The sequence below is a fragment of the Haliotis rubra genome, unplaced genomic scaffold, assembly GCF_003918875.1.
Source record: "Haliotis rubra isolate DU_JTF1 unplaced genomic scaffold, ASM391887v1 Scf371, whole genome shotgun sequence".
NCBI lineage: Eukaryota > Metazoa > Mollusca > Gastropoda > Lepetellida > Haliotidae > Haliotis > Haliotis rubra.
In genome coordinates, this window is record NW_025767048.1 from 783,585 (window position 1) to 804,284 (window position 20,700).

The following is a 20,700-nucleotide window of genomic DNA, read 5'->3' on the forward strand; positions in this document are numbered from 1 at the left end:
ACCAACGACTATCCGTGATCACCCATGTCCCTCCATGACCACCAACGACTATCCGTGATCACCCATGTCCCTCCATGGCCACCAACGACTATCCGTGATCACCCATGTCCCTCCATGGCCACCAACGACTATCCGTGATCACCCATGTCCCTCCATGGCCACCAACGACTATCCGTGATCACCCATGTCCCTCCATGGTCACCAACGACTATCCGTGATCACCCACCGCCTCTCATGAACACCCATGTTAATCATCACTCACACTTAAATGTCGGACAGTACTCTCAGTGCCCAGACAAATGTATGTTTTTGTATTACTTTGCTAATTCCTTTCCTGCAATGTTTCAAATTCAAATTTACTTTAAATTACGTGCTTGCATACAGTGCAGTGCCTGCAATAAACACACATTCAATGCAAGATGGTAAAACAAAAACGTGCTTTCATATTTCTGAAATTTTCATAATGTAAGCCATGAGTCTAAGATTGGTCTTAACTGACACTGTTAAAAGACCGGTCAAAATGGTATGTGATGACACGAGATGCCTCTTATTGTTATGATTTTCCTCAATGGCCAGTATCAATAGCATGCGTTTCTATGGTCAGTATGTTAGCGTACCTCGGTACTTACTTTGTTGTTAAGCGGGCAATCCTAATGTAAGAAACAAGCAATCTTAGGTGAGAGTCATTGCGTGCATTGTTACCAGGTTTACATAGTTCGCAGGTTACACGATTTCAACGAAGACCGCATTTTGTTGATACTTGTTATGTGTGATTCTTGAGTATGGTGTATCACATAAACGTAACTCAAATTTGACCAGCTGATTCGCACGCTTCAACCTGAGCCTGTCGGTATATAAGGCGGTTGTGTACAACTTGTTCATACTTGGTGCTTGTATCCTTTCGTTTGTCGGGTTGTGTGAAATTTGAATTCAGTCATAATAAAAGTTACTCAAACAAGGCACAGCACTGGGTTGACTTTCTCAATAAGCTACAAGTGATCAAATCACCAAAAGGAGTTTAACGAAATAAAGTTAAACTACGGAACCAACGTAGATGATTATAAACATATGTTTAATATTCCCACGGATTAAGTTTTTAAAATAAATAGTACGCAAGGCTGCCGTTTTTCACAATGTCTGTTTAATTCAAGCACAACACATGACTTTTCGCGAACACCTGGTACCATCACTATTTCATGAGGATTCATAAACATGCATGCTCATGATATACAGTTGAAATCGTACAATCGACTTTGTTTTTGGCAAGTTCTTGTGGATGTGACAAGGATTTTGTCGTTTATAAATCCTAGCATCAAATGTCACATAGAACTTTGTTATGAAAACCTTTTATATATTAGTTATTTTAAGTACATATTTGGATGATTATTTTTACAACTGGTACAACTCCCAGTGTCAATATAACTTGCCACGTTTATCAATATGATTCATGAAAAGGCAGCTCCTCAGCCTTACATAGTTCTTACGAAGGAAGTTGAAATATGATTTTGTTTTCATTTACACGGTTACTTTCCACTGTTAAAAAGAAAACCCTGAACTGCAAAGTGAATTTGGCAATCTCTCAATATATTTCATTTCCGTGTTAGGCCTTAATCTTCATCACCTGTTACCCATCACTTGGGTATATATATTTTATTCATCACTCTAATGCTCATGTCAGCTGACTCAGTTGTCAGCGATAATTTCTTAACATATCCAAGTGTCAAAGTTCAGACGTTGAGCAGCTTATCATAACACACCCAAGCCAAACGTGACTGTGGTAAAGTAGTTATTGATAATATTATTATTTGTTTGGATAACACATAACACAAAACTCCATGTTCTTTTCAGCAGTTGTGTTGGACACAATGAATTTTTTTAAATAAATTAGAAAACACATTCTTAGTAAAATCCTCCCAGAATTGTTTTCGTTCTGATTAAATATTAAGATGAAATGTCTCGTTGCTTACATTCATCGTTACGGGTGTCTGAAAGCTGTTCGAAACGCTAAGAATATTGAGGGTACCCCAAAAGGCATTCTGTCAGCATGAAGCTACCTGGTCTGAGTAAACGGAGTATTGATGAATCCTGATGCTATATAGTCGTTATGGTTATTGTTATTATTACCATTATGAATAATTTCCGATAAGCAAAAACTCATATGATCACGGTCACGTTAGCTTTAAATGTGTGATACTTTAGGACCCAGCCAAGCGTCTTGAAACACATCAAGAACAGTGCTTTACGTGTGGGAGTGTTTCTTGTCAACAGATAAAACTGACTATAAACTGATTGATAAAGAAAACATCGGAATGCTATCCCTTGTAGCTACTATCTTCGGCCCTGTGTTGGCAATCATAAGTTAACGATAATTTTAAACTGAAACATGTTGATGTAGAAACATTTAACAAAACGTGAAACTGTTACGAAGAGAATGCATCCCAGTAGGTGTTATCAAGACCTCTATACTACTCCCATATACATACTTGTGTTTATTACCCAGTGTGCATAAAATATTCTCCATGAAGTTTCTAAACCATGTCTTAAAAAGTCTTCGTAGTTGATATGAATGCAGGTTTAAATTCAAACAGAAGAGATTCCAATCCAAAGTCTTGTAAGTGATTTCTTCATCAAAGAATTTGCAATGATGACGATATATTTCAGCATTTATGTGAAAAGCCACTACACGACAGTTAGAAGTACAATCATTCGAAACATACGGAATACCTTAATATACTGATCTGTTTTACATATAGATTAAACTTCATTTAAAAAAGGGCAAATAAGCTCTCTCTATGATGACAGTGGTGTAATAACCCACGGTATGTGCTAAAACATTGAAAACAGAACAGAGATATAAGTTGTGATTATAACATACTTTAATAACAAAAATGAGATTGTGGTATAGAGTAACCGCTTGGACTGATCTCATTACGCCTGACAGAGAATCTAACATCCCACCAGGTTCTCAAGACATTAACTTAAATATGTACATATACACATTTGGGGTTAATTTAGTTCAATGGTTTGCTTTGGTTTGCCAAAGATTAGCACAATATTTTGAGACTGTCAAAATTTCGTTCGACATTTCTCCTTCGTTGATACTCATATATTTGATAACACATAAATATATGTTTTTCTATCAGTCTCATCACAGTCGGAATCTGGTCTTTGGAGAGGAACGGCGCAGACCAGATCTTAGCTGTTACCTTGGCGACCAGATGAGGGATTCCATCATCCACATGGCTCGGTCCTAGACTGACTTCTCCATAGACCGGGTCTTAGCAGTTGGCTTGGTGACCAGATGAAGGACTCCAATGATCCATATAGCTCGGTCCTATATTGACTTCTCCGTGAGTGACTGTCTTAAAGTTCAAGGCTACAAAGGGGACACAACTTTGTCAGACATCCTTTTTAAAGATACTGCCATTACAACAAGCGGAAGGGAAGTTTCCTCCCAAAATAAACATGACGTCACGAGCCGAGACTGACCAATAAGAGACAAACAGAACTGTAAGCAGACGACAGCTAAATTGATGATCAAGACTGAACAAATTTGTCAATATTGCAGCCGGAATCGTCACGACAGCACTTTGAGTGAGACTAAGTTCCACCATGGGCAATCGTCTGCTGGAGGGTTTGCTTAATATTTCGTCATTTCACTCTTTTAAGTTGGCGTTGATCACGTGATGAAACGTGCAAAGCAGACGATACCTGAGTGATGTCTTCGACGTTGGTGCTTAGCCATGACTGGATGTAACCTGTCTTTTGGTTGGCTGATCATGAAGCGTGAGGCTCAATGTCCTGGTGTTCCGCACTCGTGGATGGTGTACTTGTATCACTACGCGAATCATCACAAAATAGATCATCGTCATCATCCGAGTCCATTTGACACACTCCGGCGTCTGCCGACGACGACGATCGTATGTCATCACGTGACAGGCTTGGGTCTGACTGAAGTTTGAGCCTATCTGCAGCTGATAACGGGCCCTGTTGCTGTAATCTGAAAAATTAAAATTACAAATATTGTATTTGCAAAACAGAAAAAATAGTAACATTTGATTTTTACCGTAATCAAATAGTAAATTTTCGTTGCAGATATAATTTTGTAGACTGTTGTTGAGTAAACACTACTTATTAGAAGTCGTATATTAATTCTAATATTATTAAAATGTAAATACGTTGTTGGACAAAATAGATTACTTCATAAATTCAAACAAATATTAATTTCTCAGATATGAAAATACACACGCACGAAAATCTAAAACAGTGAAATAAAGTAAATTTAAAAATCGTGTATAGTCACATGCCGACGTCGTTCATAGTCTCGTGAGATTTTGAGCGTCCGAGAACATCTCAACTGAGACGTGTAATACTGTTAGTGTAAGCGGTCAGTGGACAGTCAGGCGAATATCTTGTAATGGGTTTACATTATCTAACATCTCATATAATTTGGAAAAAATGAGAAAATATCAAATCTAATCAAAACTGACTGATAAATGGAACTTTGTGAAGAGGATTACAGGACCAGCGCCCCTTATCGTTCAAACTAGATTGCATAAATGGAATGAGACGGGAAAGCAGTTATAGTGATCTCAGAAATTGAATTTCACAGAGTGTATTCACATCTCCAAATCTGTAATAACGAGATTTGCCGGAATGCCCATAATACTGACTTTTATGATTAATTTATTGGACGAATACCATAATGATATGTAAAACGTTTTCCAGGGAAAATAAGTGCTGTACAGAAATATGTTAATTACGTTGGTTTGTTCAGAGGGAAATATTTTTAAACGATCACTTATTTCATTGATGGATATATTTGAATTTATACAAATTGTTGTCATCTTAGAAACTCGTAATGATTATATTTTGTTTACATGAAATTTAACTTATATATATGAACTCGGTTAATAGTGAAGAGATGTATTCGATATCGACGATGCTGCATTCATTCTCTACACCTTTCATCCTGTATTGTTCAATCTATGTTTAAGACAATATCATTGCCAAAATATTTATAATTATCAAGTTAAGATCACTTTTGATTTTAGCAAGACCAAATTGTCTGCAGATGTTTAAAAAGACATCTACGCCTGTCTTATAATCAAGAAAGGATGATATTTCGTTGGAAATAGGAATCATAAAATCAGGATTTCAACGACTTTCTCTTAATTAGTCTGTCAATATGGTATTCGATTTTATATCATATGTACACCGTATTGTACGAATGAAATAAAAGCAAGCTTCTATAACTTGTCCTACTCGCTTCAGATCGTTTGAGCAAAGATATATGCGCATTCGTTCAATAATGTACTATTGTGTTCAATATAATCATCAGGTACATTAAAGTCTGTGTTTTATGTCGATAATGCCCTGATAATAATCTTAACATACCACGACTTGCATAAAACATTACATATGGTAAATTATAACCACTGGGTTACAATAATAATTTTTGTGCATACGTAAATAATTATATTTGACAAAGTTTAATTTTAACATAGCGCGGGAAATATTTGAAAACTGTATGCATATGTATGTTTTGTGGCACATTTTTCGACTCAGTCTCAAATCATTTACTACAATAAAAAAGCCAGTCGAACTCAGTGACACTTTACCTTTTTGCTGGAGGTATTGCAGTTGATTTGCTCGGATTTTTTTCTGAATTAAGGCAATTACTACCATCTAAACTGACAGGTTCACAACAACATGACATTCGGCTAAATTGCTCGGGTTGACTGTCGCCAAGGATTTTCCGTAGTCCTGATATGATGTCTATCTCTGTAATGATGCCTTCAAGATATTGCAATCACTTTGCGGCTTTGCGTGTAGGATGGCATATATTATAAACGGAAGGTCGAGTATATCACAATTTGATGTTTCATTTAGGTGAAATTTAAATACCGAACTGAAACGAAAACACGTTATTACGTGTCAAACTTGACCCCCACTAATAGCTATACAATTTCCGACAAGTACGATGATTCATAAATAATAGGACTACAAATTATCAATCGAGCCTGGCAACAGTGTTCCCCGTGTATTGCAGGATTCGTGAACAGAGCATTGCTTCCAGTGCTGTTTGACTACATAGATATTCAGTGATCGTTTCGAAACGTTTTGAAATAAATCGAAATTCCCAGCTGTACAGAAAGGGCTAACGAAAAGTTTTCATTTTCTAATGCTTGTCAGAATTAGGTGTTCAGGAATGTATAAGAAACCGTAACATCTTTGTAACTCCTAAAACATGAATATGTAAAAACGAAATTCAGGCAAAACGATGAAGATTTATATTGTACAAATGTGCACCGTGTATGTCAACACTTTATCACAGTAATCATTGGGTTCTTTCAAATATACACTGCATTCTTTATTACATATTGTGCACATATAGAGCAATAACACTTTATTATACTTATATGATTGGGGAGGTTTTCATCATGGTTTCAAATTATTGACTTATTAAACACTACATCATACTAATACATTATGAACCTGACGTAAATAATATTGCTGACTGAAAATAGTCTCATTTGAAATGTACAATGAAATGAAATAGACGTTTTGCATAAATAAACACGGAGAGTAGGCGGAGTGTAAATGTACATGATATAAAATATTTATGACATGTTTGTATTAAACCAAGTTCCGTTTCAATGAATATTCGATGCGCTTCATTCGTATTTAATGTGTCCAATGTAGACACGGACAATGCCACTATTCTATAGCTCCTCGCATCTTCTACAGATCATGTAGTTGGCTAATGGGAAAGCTATTTATGATCATCGATTGTGTATATATACCATGCTTTTTATGACAGTAGACAAATATCCCTGTCAAATTGGTGATGCACAATAAAATATTAATCAAAACCTCCAGTGGTATTGAAATCAAGTTTGTATGTGTAACTGTTGGTTTTTAGTATTGACTTAATTAAAAGTAAACAATGCTCGATCAGGTATGAATAATTGAAAAAGTTGCATGTACATGGATATTTTACAAGCAATTCATGTTTAATTACTTATGAAAGAGATGTATACTTACCTATCTAAAAATATTTACTATCAATTTAAACACCTTTGTTACAAATTTGTGTTGAATTTTCAGTTGTATTTTTGTTTCATTTCCTTTTCATTAGTACATATATGAACACCAATACGTCAGAGTTATTATTTTTGCTATTTTTAAGTATGTTAATGCTTTGCATCTTTTCCTTAATACGGTGTAAGTGTAACTTAATACGGTGTAAGTGTAACTTAATGCCGGTTTGTGAATGTTCGAAAAGAAGATCTTTGCACTTCTTAATCCGAAAGTTTTTCCAACTTTTTTAGCCAGTGCAAACAAAATTTCATGAAATGTCGATTACTATTATCGGCTTCATTCTAATATCAACAAAACAGAAAAAACTGTTTGAAATGATTCACCAAAAATTATATGATCCGAGGCCGGAGGAACAAAGCCAGCGAGAGACAGCCTCGGCCAAGTTTAAAGATTGTCAATTTCAGAGGTACGTGCTTAATTGAGGCGATTCGGCAATAAAACCGTTGTTCATTTCAACATTGTTAAAGGGCTCATCTTCAGAGGAATATCATCTCTTGTAATTACTTGCACGTTTGTTTATCGATACGCTGATCTTAAGGGCTTGGAACCGAGGTGTCTTTATCAGCTGAAACCGACCTTCGTCAATTGCAGGAGAAATTGGATGCATTTCACGCAAAACCAACATCGGAAATATCACTATTAATCAGAGAATTTACTTTGGCTGGATACCGAAAAGTTGCGTCAACTTTGCAACAATTTCCGCCAATCACGGACCCTACGAGTCGTGACTGCGCGACACCTAAGTCATTTACCATTGATTGATGCTTGACCGTGTCAATTTCAAACCTCGGTGAAATCGCTATCTTTTTGTCGCCCGAGCCGTGTCGATAGCAGGTACCAGAGATATTATTAAGGAAAAAAGACAAGTAGTCTCATTTAGTTTCCTTTGGCTATACATTTCTATCTTCTTGTTGTGAGATGTTTTCCGTGTAATAAGTCTCCCATACAACCCTTACCAGTGAAGAGTTGTCCAACCGTTGGATCGGCCTTCGCTAACCAAACACACGACCAGTCGGAGCGCACTTGAGCGGGGCTCGAGGGTTGCTTCGTTAAAGCTCCATTCAAGGAAAATTCTGCCCCTTTCAATGCGGAATTTAGCTTAAAAGAAGGGTTGGAACCTTTCAACTAGATCCCATGGTCATAATCTATCATTTAGGCTACAATTAAGCTTTAGTCCCCATAGCTTCATCAGACTCGTCCCCGCTGATATCTATGATGTATTTGACATGTCAATTGCAAATATCAAACCCCTCTCATTTTCTGAGTAAACGTTTCTAGATAAATCCGCTCTGTCTACCGTGCCATTTCTGTAAACTGACACTGAACTCTCTTACACGAAGATATTTTTTTACAATCTCAATTCCGTTGTCATCCAGGAACACATCTCATCTACCCACAATCACGCTTGCATCTCTATATCTTTTTTAAAGTCGATATTTTAACAAGACTCGTTATCACCCATCACTCCTGTATTCAACATAGGCTGTAGGTGTGCCAGGTTCGTCGTCATATTCTTAACGCTAATATTTCTATAAGAAACAAAGCAAAGAATTCGAAGTATCGTAGAAAATATATAATTCAAACAAGCACGTGTCAGTCCCCCGTTAGGAGCATTCAAGCTTACACGTATAACAAACGCTACCCTAGGGGGTGTTGTAGATTAGCAAGCAACATAGCGCAATAAGACAATCAAGACGGATTTCATGTGCTAATTCGTTAAGCAACACGGCTCACTATTCCCACGGGTTAGTCTATGGACGTCTAGTATTCTTACCGGAGAACGTAACCCGTGAGGGGGGAGAGGGAAGAGCGGAGGGGATATGGGGTAGGGGGAGGTGACAGTATCAGATTATCGGGTGGCTAAAGTAAATAGTAAGGTGGGGAAACGGGGATGTGTTTATCTTAGCCGTAATCGTTATTGTATAGACATCGCACAGTAATAGACAGGTGTGCCATGTACATCATTCACGGTGTGAAATTGACAATGGCCAAACGCTAACACGTGTCAAAGACATGATAAAAATGAAATAAACACTCATTTTGTTATCATCCAGTGGAACAATATTATCTTTAATTTGGCCCCACATTATGAACCTGAATTCTATTTATTGTTTTCGGAAACCCTTCTACAGGTTTAATTTTATCTTTTTTTAAATAACTACATGTTAACGGAACGAGTAGATAGGGACCTTCCTGATAAACACGTGTGTGATGTGTCGTTGTATATTACATTGGAAACATCAGCGACCACCTTCTAATAAATGAACATTTACCATCTACAGTGTGACACGTGAGCCAATGTGAACTAACGGGGAAGATATTTGCACACAATAAGACACTCACTAAACAAGTGGCAGATTTGATAAAGTAGAAAATTGAATTGACTTGGATATAATGGACAGGTCTATCCCTCGGTTGCTGTTATCACTTTGAAATGACAACGCGGCTGTCTTATAAATACTATTCGTGCTTCCAGGGAGAATTTTAACACAAGACAGTGTTCTGTCATTTTCAAAATTTGCTTCCGATGGAAATTGTATTGTGGAAATCTCATCAATCAACCACATGTCAATGTGGAGAGGTTTGATTGTCTCCTAGATGCTGATATTGCACGAAAGTTGCTGTCGTCGGTTTCCAATATCTAAACTAGAATTGTCCTATCGCATTTTACAAAGATTTACCATCAAATCGGAAGTATGTTATAACACAAAGGACATTAATTGGTATCTAAGATACAGAGATATTTCATAGTTACAGCACACTGAGTAAGGATTTAGGAATTAAATATCTGAGTTTATTTAGCAAATACACTGAACTGAATTTACAATGTGATGTCAAAGATACCTCATCACTTAAGTTAAATGTCCTGTCTGTTCATTACCTGTCATGGCATAAACATATATTTTATAAAATAAAATAATCTGTCTCTGCAGAAATAACAATACTATTCCACTTTGGTATAAGACAGGAGTTTTATTTTAACAAAGGTCGACTCTGTTTTTATTTGTTATTTTTTCCAGCTTTATTGACCAAACTCATATTTATAAGAAAACGGTACGGTCTTGGACAAAATTAGGCTTATAATCATTACTATGAAAAATTGATTTTTACTTTGTTATAATCTTCAACCATGTATAAAAGTGGATTGGCTGAAATTCTAATACGGGAAATGATCTGAAAGTATTCTTCTAAATTATATCTCCTATAAAAAGTCAAAGAAGCTATGATCTTAGGAGAATATTGGTAACGGTTACTTCTAAAATTCCCTTGCTTCACTTGCAAGACTTGATTCCGTGTTTTTATATTGCCTAATCTCTTGCCATGCCTCCCATGCATGTAATGTAAGGTACGGATGAGGTCAAACATTAAGATTCGATTGGATTGTATCTGCGGGCAAATATGAAAAATTTATTTGGCGACGAGCAGTTGCTGCTAAGTTAACCTTCTTCCCTAAGGATCTAATCGAACACGCCGTCTTCAAGACTGCTATCCGCATGTTCTTCGAAGGCAGTGATCTTGTTCAACAAGGTGTTCTTATAATTAACACATAGGTAGTATTTATCACGCGACAGGTACGAAACTGATAAGTAATTGCATGAAGTAATCTACTCGAAAGAGCGTTTGATTGTTGAGAATGTATAACGTGTGAACGAAATTGACACAGAGTTTGGAAACGTGATGTATTTACGAGCAAGTGTGTTAATCAATTGTCAATCCCGATGTGTATTTCCACAACTTACTCCCGATCCTTTTGCTCAAGATGATTAACACGACCCTCATTTTATTTTGTATCCTGATACTTTCATGTAGTATCAATATCTTCTTAGTCAAAAGTAATTTAACAATTTATGATTCTACCATTAACAATAACTAGTTTTGTGATTTAGATGAACGAATCGCATTTGGTTGTATAGCGGTAAGGTCAGGAAAACTGATCATATAACTAAGGCAGAAAGCCTGGCAATATTGAAATAACGCCTGTCTTATATCAAGTGCAATGACATTGAAAGTCCTTATTATTCCGTCACATGAGCGACAACGTGGAATTTAGTTAAAAATTATTGTAATAAAATCAGAAATAATTTATAACATTTAATACATTATTACAACGCATATCGAATTACGCTTATTAGCATTAAACCATCCACATACCTGAAGAAATATTACGACTATCATTGCTCAACTTGCACCCGTTGTTACTAACTGTGCGGTAATAAGTTCTATATATGAAAAAGTATTATAGATGCTGAATGAGTAAAAATTAATATTAATGAAACAAGAGGATTTCAAAATTATCAGGTAATGTCAATCAATATCCTCACAACAGCTTACTCGTGTCTTACGTGCCGCATATGGATACGACCCTCCAATGTCGCGAAGTGCATGGAGTATAAAATTATTTTAAGCCATTACAGTTCATACAGTTACTAGACTGTACAGTTTTGCCTGAAGCAGTTTATTGAATTTTGAGTCAAGCTATTTCCTCGTACGTGGCAGGTGCGGAGAAAGTTTTACTTAATATTCTCGAAATGTTGCATGGGTTGTGTGTACAGTAAGTGCACCACAATAAACTTGTTTTTGAGACAAATACGGACTAAATGTGAAATAATTGAGGCCATGGGTTTCACATATTTGAGTAAAGCATACATCGCTTTCAAGCAGTTGTAGTATGACGAATGAAAACATTGATGTTTGATGCGCCTGTAGTCTTAAATTGATATTTTTGGAAAATTGAATTATTGAGTAAACAGGACACGTTTCCATACAAACAGAACACATTAAACAAATTCTGTATTGCTTGAACGTTCTATATATGTTATTATGTATGAACTAGTCACGCGTGAATCGTGTTTTCTGCACAATAGATATGTACTGTCTGCAATAGCACTCAAAACGAATACACTTCCATAAAATATTAAACTAATTTTTGATATTTCTAAAAGATACTGAATAATATGATGAAGAAATGAACAAACTAATATTTACATGACATGTTCTTATCTAGTTTTCGGGACGAGGGTATACATAGAAGTATTGATACACAGTTTACTCATCGATTTAACAGTCCTACAAAGTGTCTTTTATGGAACATAACTTAAGGAGAATTGGAGTTTAAACATTTATGTGTACATGAGATATTCAGAAATGGATGGGCGGAAAATATATATTTTCAAAGCTTTTCTTACCTATTTTTCGCGGCAGCCGCTCTGTCTCTCTGTCTTCGATTTTTAAACCAGTTCCCAACTTGGGTAGGCGTTAGACCTGTGGCCTGGGCAAGCTCCCTTTTCTTCGTGGGGTTGGGGTATGGGTCTTGAAGGTACCATTCTCTCAAAAGATTCCGTGTGCGTTCTTTAAAACAATGGGTTTTCTGTTCGCCGTCCCAGATTGTTCTGGGTAGGGGATATTTCTTCCTGACTCGGTATTTATCAACAGGGCCTAATGGTCGTCCTCGGAGTTTTTTCGGCTTCCTGGTAGTGAGCCTCGAGCCACATCGCCTGAAGTTTGGCATGGGATTCTTTCGTGAATTTTTGATTTTCTAAAATGTGGTACAAGTCTCTGAAATTGCCCGTGTGGAAGGCCACGAGAGCTCGCGCCCTGAGCACCGACTCGTGTTTGTTAAGTGCCTCGCATGCTGACGGATTGACGGGTAGCGACCACAAAAATCGGCCTAATCTTTCAATGTCTCCACTTTCTTCCAATGTCTCACACACCTTAGCAACTTGCTGCGGTGTGAAGTGTAGGGTGGGGAGGGGGAACATCGCTGGGAGTAAGGGGGTATCGACTCCACAAAGTCCAAACATGAGTCCTGTTCGGGTGGTGTGACGGCTCTCCGTCGACGCTAAAGAAACGCTGGTAACTGTCGAGTCCCTTCCTAGGATGTTATTTCTTTAAGCGCGATCGTACATCGACACTATTATAAACAGAAAGCATTGGGGAGTGGTCACCATCACCTAATGTGTCACTTTTTTATCACAAGGGCTGCAGAAATCGGGCCTTACAATCACATACATCAGGCAGCCCAATCGCCAATTGCCTTCTAAACGATTGGGCGAGGGCAGATCCTTCACTTAGTCGTCATGGAGACACTGTCAATCATCACTGATAGCTGTCAATCAAACGCTCGCAGCCAACACCGTGCGGCTTGTACGGTTGGTCGGATTAGCTAGCGGTAAGATAGCTGCTTTGGGATGTAAACACAAGCCTTGCGCTTCTCAGCTGAAGCAAACACATGGTTTCTGGTGGGATCGGTAACCGTCATCAATGTTGAAGTTTTGTCTGTAGTGGTAATAATAGGGATTGCGATCTCTGGAAAGATTTACGTTTTATAATTCGGGATATCTGGGTCCCTTGACACCGTGGGATAGATGGCACGGACAGTGTACGCTTGAATTGTCGCGGATTCTCACCGTTGGATGTTTTGTCACATTGCTAATAAGGATATTATCTCGTAAATGACCACTCCAGTCTGTTTTGACAGGGAATTAAATGATTTTCTTCCATAATGTCGATATTGGTGTATTAAGTAAACGTTGATTAAATCATTTAATCTCTGAGCGCACAAACAATGCTATGAGTGAAAATTGCTAGAATGAAATACATATGTACTGAAAACATTTAAATGGCGACAAATTTCAGAAAAATCAGATTACACACATTCATAGATAGAAACACATATAACGATGAAATTAAGTTTAGAATGTCGAATTTTAGATTGGAATTATTTTAATATATTTCATTCGACATGTATTCTAAAACGCTTCGTCTATTTTCATCCAGAAACAAAACCGACAACTTCTGAAACACATATCCTGAAACTCTTCGTCCATAATCACAAAGAAAAAACAATATATTAACAATCGACATATTTTAGTACGTGTAATAAGACAGGATGATATGGATGAAACCCACAAAACTCATCCTTAAGATCATTTAGTCCAGCTCTTGCCATGAATTAATGCAAAGTTTGTCGAATGGGTTTTATTCAAATGCTTCTAAACTTGTACTTACATACCCCTTTCGTAATATTTGCGTGACATTTAATGTAAAGACATACAATGTCATGGCGTTTTCTAGTAACTATATTGTCTGAAACTAAGCATTATTTAATTATGGCTCAACGTTATGACCATTAAGGATCTCCTTCTGTAGTTGTTTATACTGATGTTGATCAGCCGCATCCCCATCTCGTCACATATCTCTCTATGTTCTTCCTCTGCATATCTTCCTCCTCCCCTCTCTATATATCAATGTCCCCATACTCAAAATGCATTCATTTATCGACTGTTGACTGCTGTTATAAATTACTAACATTAAATTTTATGTTGGTTCTCACACACGCTAGCACCTACATATATCACAATATGTGTTCGATGTTATATTTCATGATGATACAAAATGTATTTCGGTAAAGGTTTAGTTATCTACAATTACCCAAACAACAACTGAATAAAATACACCAGCTCGTTATCACTCAAGAGCTTTTTTTATATATTATGTTTAAGTGGCAAGAACTGAATGTACTACATCCTAACTGATCTAAATAAATGTGAAGCGTAAATATTAATATATACACATAGAAAATTGGGACGGTGGAGTAGCCTAGTGGTAAAGCGTTCGCTCGTCACGTCGAAGACCCGGGTTCGATTCCCCACATGGGTACAATGTGTGAAGCTGGTGTCCTCCGCCGTGATATTGCTTGAATATTGCTAAAAGCGTCGTAAAACCATACTCACTCATAGTAAATACATATATTGTAATTGTCTAAAATCTTAAAATATGATAAATGTGCTCGATTCCAAAGTTTCTGCTTCTAAAATTTCATCGTAAAACAATGATCCACATCACACAAGTGTGCCACGCAAATTACAAGTACGGAAATTGTGCTCTGTTCTTCATCTCATGGTCAGCAGGTGTTCCAGGTGTGCGTTATAAATCTTCATATAATAAACATAGTTATAGGTTGATGGATTGTAATTTACACAACTAATTTAACTCTGTGATTACGGTGATTAAGATAATGCTTCCCTGAGATGACTGTTATCTCCCGTTTTCTTATCAATCAACTATTATTAATTATTAAATATCATTCTCAAATCATAATGTGAGTATGTAAAGGTATAATGCAATATATTTCCGTCCAAGCTGTTTGATAGAGAGAAAAAGAAGGGAACTAATATCAGCTCCTCACGAATCTTTGTTGATGTTAATTGCATAACGAATGTTTATTTCAATATGGTGTTCATTTCACGTCATCTGTAACAATTACGATGTCAATACCAAGGCAGGCGTACGTATATTCTATATTGTTATGAAGTAATGATCATTCTTAAGAGCTTTTACACACGATATTACCACAGGTTGAAGAGAAAATTTTGGAAATCTTTCATTTTGCTTTAATAGTTTCTCTGAAATAAAGAAAGACTCAAGTCATTAAGATGATTAAGACAGCGATGTGGCTTCGTGAAATGTGCTAACCCCTTTCTCATAACATGATAATTTAGAAAATCACTTGTGAAAATTAATAATCTATAGCAGCCCGAGTTTGCCCATCGTTAAATCTAATCACCACTTCCCTCGGGCTTCAAATCAAATCGTTTACATGTTACTGTCTATTTCACTACAGCTCATATTTGGCGATTTGTCTTGTCTTAATTTGCCGAAACTGACCAGGAGCTAATTAACAAGCTGCCCGGGCCATGCAATCGGTAGTAACTCAATAGTTCAGTTCAGTGGTGTAGCACACAAGCTTGTCGTTTCAAACCTCCCAGATTTTTGTCGCCTCGTACATTGATTTGAGAAATTTCGCTAACGCCAAGCATATATAACCTCGAGGTAGAAAAACCTTAAGTTGGACGTATTTTTAAACTGATGATAAATAAGACGACTTTTAACTATAAACTGAATTCCTTCTACAGATTGTAACGCTAAGCTGTAAACTGGGTTCATTCTACCATATGATATCATCAACGTTCGCTCAAACAAACGTAACGTGATACTAAACGAATAATGTAGGTTGCGGAACTTATAAAATATTATGGTACTAATAAATGCCAGGCCGTGTGTATTTGAATATCATATTTTGATATGTCAAACTGAGACATCTTTCTGTTAATGATTATGTTCTGACAGTTTGGTTACGTTTATTTTCATTTCTTTTAAACTTCGCAAGGTCATATGAGAACGTTTTGAATAATGAGTGATAACAGCGGTTTCAAACAACACTATACAATCAACACGTTTTCATGCTTCTAAATGCCCTCTGCCACAGCTATTAACACAGCTATAACTATCTAATCTATCTTATATAACTGAAAGTACATGTACATATATTGAAAAAAGTTTTCAAGAATCATTGTGTAGTAAAATAGATATATTTTTATTTATAAAATGTATCAAAATCATTGTATCCGTTAACAGCACTGAATAAATCAACAACAAATAATTACGCTAAAAATATTTGCCCCATGTAGTCGTTCTCGTAATAACAGGTCCCCAACATCCTGTGCTTGTCCTTAGGAGGCATCCACATAGATGGGGGTGGTGAAGAGATGTCCCTGTCATCGTGCCCTGCATGGCGGCATGATGGATTAATTACTCATAACATCGATCACTTGTTTGTCTGGTCCAGATTTAGAGGCCAGGTTTATTTCTTGAATATTACCGCGTACCGCGTTAAAATAAATACTAAAAGTAAAGTATGAACTTTGATTATAATTTCGTTTTATCTACTTTGTAGGTACACATGTATACCTTAAAAATATTACTGAAAGTTCATTTCAGTTAATAATCAAACGTTATGAAGCAACGTTCACTCTTTCTGTTAAGTGGAATTATTAATTTCGAAGCATGAAAACTGACTGTTTTATTGTTTATCTTTTAGCAATTTTATCAATATGTGGTACTTTAGGTTTCAAATATTGCTGATTTGTATATTTATCAAAACCACAAATACAGCAGCTTCAGTACGAATACAGGTATACGTAATCTGTGCGTATATTAGAGATGCATGGATCAACTAGATCTATGTCAGTTGTAACCACCGCTCTACACACATAGAACACTACAAAGAACATTGGGACAGAATTTCTATAAAAATCCAAGGAATAAAATATTTTCAACACTGTGGGTTTATTTAAATTCTGGATGAAATCTTTTGGGGGAGAGGACAAGCTGTGACAGGCGCGGCACCGTGAGGATTATAACAGGGATACTGCCCTTGGCCCATTTTGTTGTGATTATCTGAAAATGATGCCAGAACATTCATAACCAGGACATTTCAAAATATGATTTTGAGTGAGTGAGTAAGTTTACTTTTACTCCGCTTTTAGCAATATTCCAGCAATATCACGGCGGGGACACTAGGAATGGGCTTCACACATTGTGTCCATGTGGGGAATCTAACCCGGGTCCTCGGCGTGACGAGCGAACGCCTTAACCACAAGGCTACCCCACCGCCCCCATGATTTTGAACCTTAAAACATCGAAATGACCACATTCAATAAATGGATTCTCATAACACAGTTGCATATTCATTTAGTATGTGTATTTGAAGACCCGTAATGATCCGGTTCAGAATTGGTCTTGATGACATGGTTGATGCATTGTATATCAGATCGATGCTCATAATGTCAATCACTGGATTGTCAGGTCCAGACCCCCGTCACATCGCTGGAATATTGCTGAGTACGGCGTTGAACAAACAGACAAAGAAATGAATATTTAAGCAAAAGTTGTATGATCATATCAATATACATTTTCAGAGATGTTAATACGTCCTTTCATACAAGGCTTAATACATTCATATGTAATTAGTTGTAATAGATGCACTGACACCCGTCAACGCAGCGAGTGTCATTGCTGTCGTCGTGTCGTCAGTCTAACTTCCGGAATCCACATGTTGATTGATTAGAAATAGACAAGTGCTGATATCATCTCGTGCATTATACTTCCATGTATATTTCATCAGCTCTAGAAACAGACCTGACTGCATCTCCTGCGAGATCTCATGTAGTTTTCATGCTGCATAATTAACACTGCCCTCGACTGACCTCACTGACCTAAGAGGGGGGACACAGCACTGACCACCAACTAATCAATTAGGTTAACTTGAATAATTTAGATGTATATTCTGCACATATACGCGTTTTGATGCCAAGTTGATGTCACACACGCACCAGTTTGCTTTACAATGTGTGATGAGGTGAAATTGGGTCGCTTCAAGATTGTTTCACTTATATAACGAGTACGAGTAACGAGTAGTTATGCTTGAACTCATCGTGACTTCTGTCAGTGCTAACCCAGTGGATTACCTTGCCGTAGTTAAATGTATACACTTTCCAGACATCGTATACTGAATGCGAGCTGAACCCATCCCTCAATGCCGAAAGCCAGCCAGGGCAACAACAAATGCCATTGTTTCAGTCTCTTGTTATATATCCACTGATCCTCCGCTCTCCCGGCAGACCCTCCACCCAATGAACAACATTGACAGTGCCTATACAAAGTGTGTATACTGTATACGGTAAGTAACCTAGAGTGAGTGAATATGATTTCACACCGTTTTTAGCAATATTCCAGCAATATCACGGCGGGGGACACCAGAAATGGGCTTCACACATTGTACCCATGTGGGGAATCGAACCCGGGTCTTCTTCGTGACGAACAAACGCTTTAACTGCAAGGCTAGCCCACCGCCCCTTAGTAACCTAGAAGAATTCCTGCTGATGTTAATATGTCGCTGACGGTGGTGTTACTGGTGTGGTGTATTCATGTATGCTTGCTCTGATGCTTGACATTGTAATGTAAGTTTACACAAGAGGATACACGTCATAATAAATATGTCCAAAACATGCCTTAGAAGTCTGAGAAGATTTTGCCGTATGAACTGGTGATGTGTGTTTGGATAATGTCTTTATTGTTTATCAATCTTATCTATAAGTAACTATTAATTTTCAACTTTCACTTCCAATATACATGTAATTCCACTGTGTTATGGAAACAGAAGCTGAACACATCCGCGACTTTTTCTAACAGTTTTCTATTAGTTTTTACTGGCATTACCGTCTTCTTGAAGCAAGAATGCCGAGGAACCTTAATGTCAGACACTCTTGCCTAGGAAAGATGTGGCATTACAACCAACGGTATTACAACGAAAGTTTGCAATGAGGGATTCAAAACACCGCCAGTTCATACTTGCATATACAGAACATAGCAGTATAACACGAATATACATTGAAAAAACATAAAGGCCCTTTAATTGTTTCAACACATCAAAACGAATTACGTCAGTACGGAATATCGGTATGTAGACGACCGAGACTACGCTCCAGGAGTGGATTCTGTTTCTTTTCTGCTGTTCCAGCTATATGACGGTGGTCTGAAAATCATCGAATCTCGACCAGCCATTCCATTGATTGATTTAGTATGCAACGGTGCACGGTAATGACATACTCTCAAATAGTCACCGAAACTGAGCATGAAGCCACTTCTTACGACAAGCAACCTTTAATGGGGGCGAATTCTAACTCATGCGGACAACGTATGGCATTACACTTCACTCTCTTATCAGTCATGGTATATATCGTCCATAAGCGATTTCAAGTAACTTTTGAAATTGTTTGTCCGAACCTTCATTGTTGTGAACGTTGTGTAAAGCTGTTTGGTATAGGTTCTTATAATATGTTTCGATCGTTTTATTTCGCCAGTATGGATCCGTGCAGTAAACCGTTGCTTCCGCACTGTCATGATTTAGCATTATTACCTACGAGGGCGAACATATCGGGGTTCATATTTTTCATACGATGCCCTAGGGCAAAATATCACTTTGTCATGGTGACGTCATGAACAAGGCTATGACATCACGTTTCTTCTGTGACGTTGCGTTCTACAAGCGGCGACGGCGGATAGCCAGCCTGTGTTTGAAAGTAGATTTGGGTTTATTTTCCTCAGTTTGACGACTTCGGTAATAAACAGAATATTATATTCGTGCCCATATCATACTATGTTTACGACACTCGTGCCTAAATGTCGGCATATCCCTCGCTCTCGCTCGGGAAATACCAACATTTAGGCACTCGTGTCGTAAACATAGTATGGCATGGGTACTCATAGAATATCCTCTATTTATTGACCAACACAAGGACATATAGTGATCTATATACATGTGTATTTAGAAATACATCACGTTTCGAGGTGGCTACGGTGTTACGCCAACAATTCAGCACCATCTTGGCTGGTGACCCCAGAAATAGGTTCCACAGTTTGTACCCGTATGGAGAATCGTGCTGGGACCTTTGGCGTGACGAACGACACATTAGCCACTAGGCTACTGCCTCAATGATAGGAAGTGTACTTTGCCCCGAATGCATTGAGTTATGACTATAAAGTAGCCTTGCTGACGATTATGGAAGATGACGTATCTGAGCATCCTCGGTAAGCCAGGGCATAACATCTTATTTTCTTACAGGGCAGTGGGGTAGTCTAGTGGTTAAAGCGTTGGCCCCTCACGCCGAAAACCCGGTTCGATTCTCCAAATGGGAACAATGTGTGAAGCCCATTTCTGGTGTCCCCCACCCGTGATGTTGCTGGAATATTGCT

At 37.5% G+C, this 20,700-nt stretch overlaps 1 protein-coding gene across 1 annotated transcript; it reads right to left on the reverse strand.

Annotated features, from left to right (window-relative positions):
* Positions 1-2,854: 2,854 nt before the first annotated feature.
* Positions 2,855-13,112, reverse strand: LOC124285961 (homeobox protein SIX6-like). The gene is given in 3 exon segments (XM_046722260.1): positions 2,855-4,000; positions 12,291-12,562; positions 12,564-13,112. Coding segments are annotated over 3 exon segments (837 nt in total). The 5' UTR covers positions 12,906-13,112; the 3' UTR covers positions 2,855-3,777.
* Between the last annotated feature and the right edge of the window lie 7,588 nt (positions 13,113-20,700).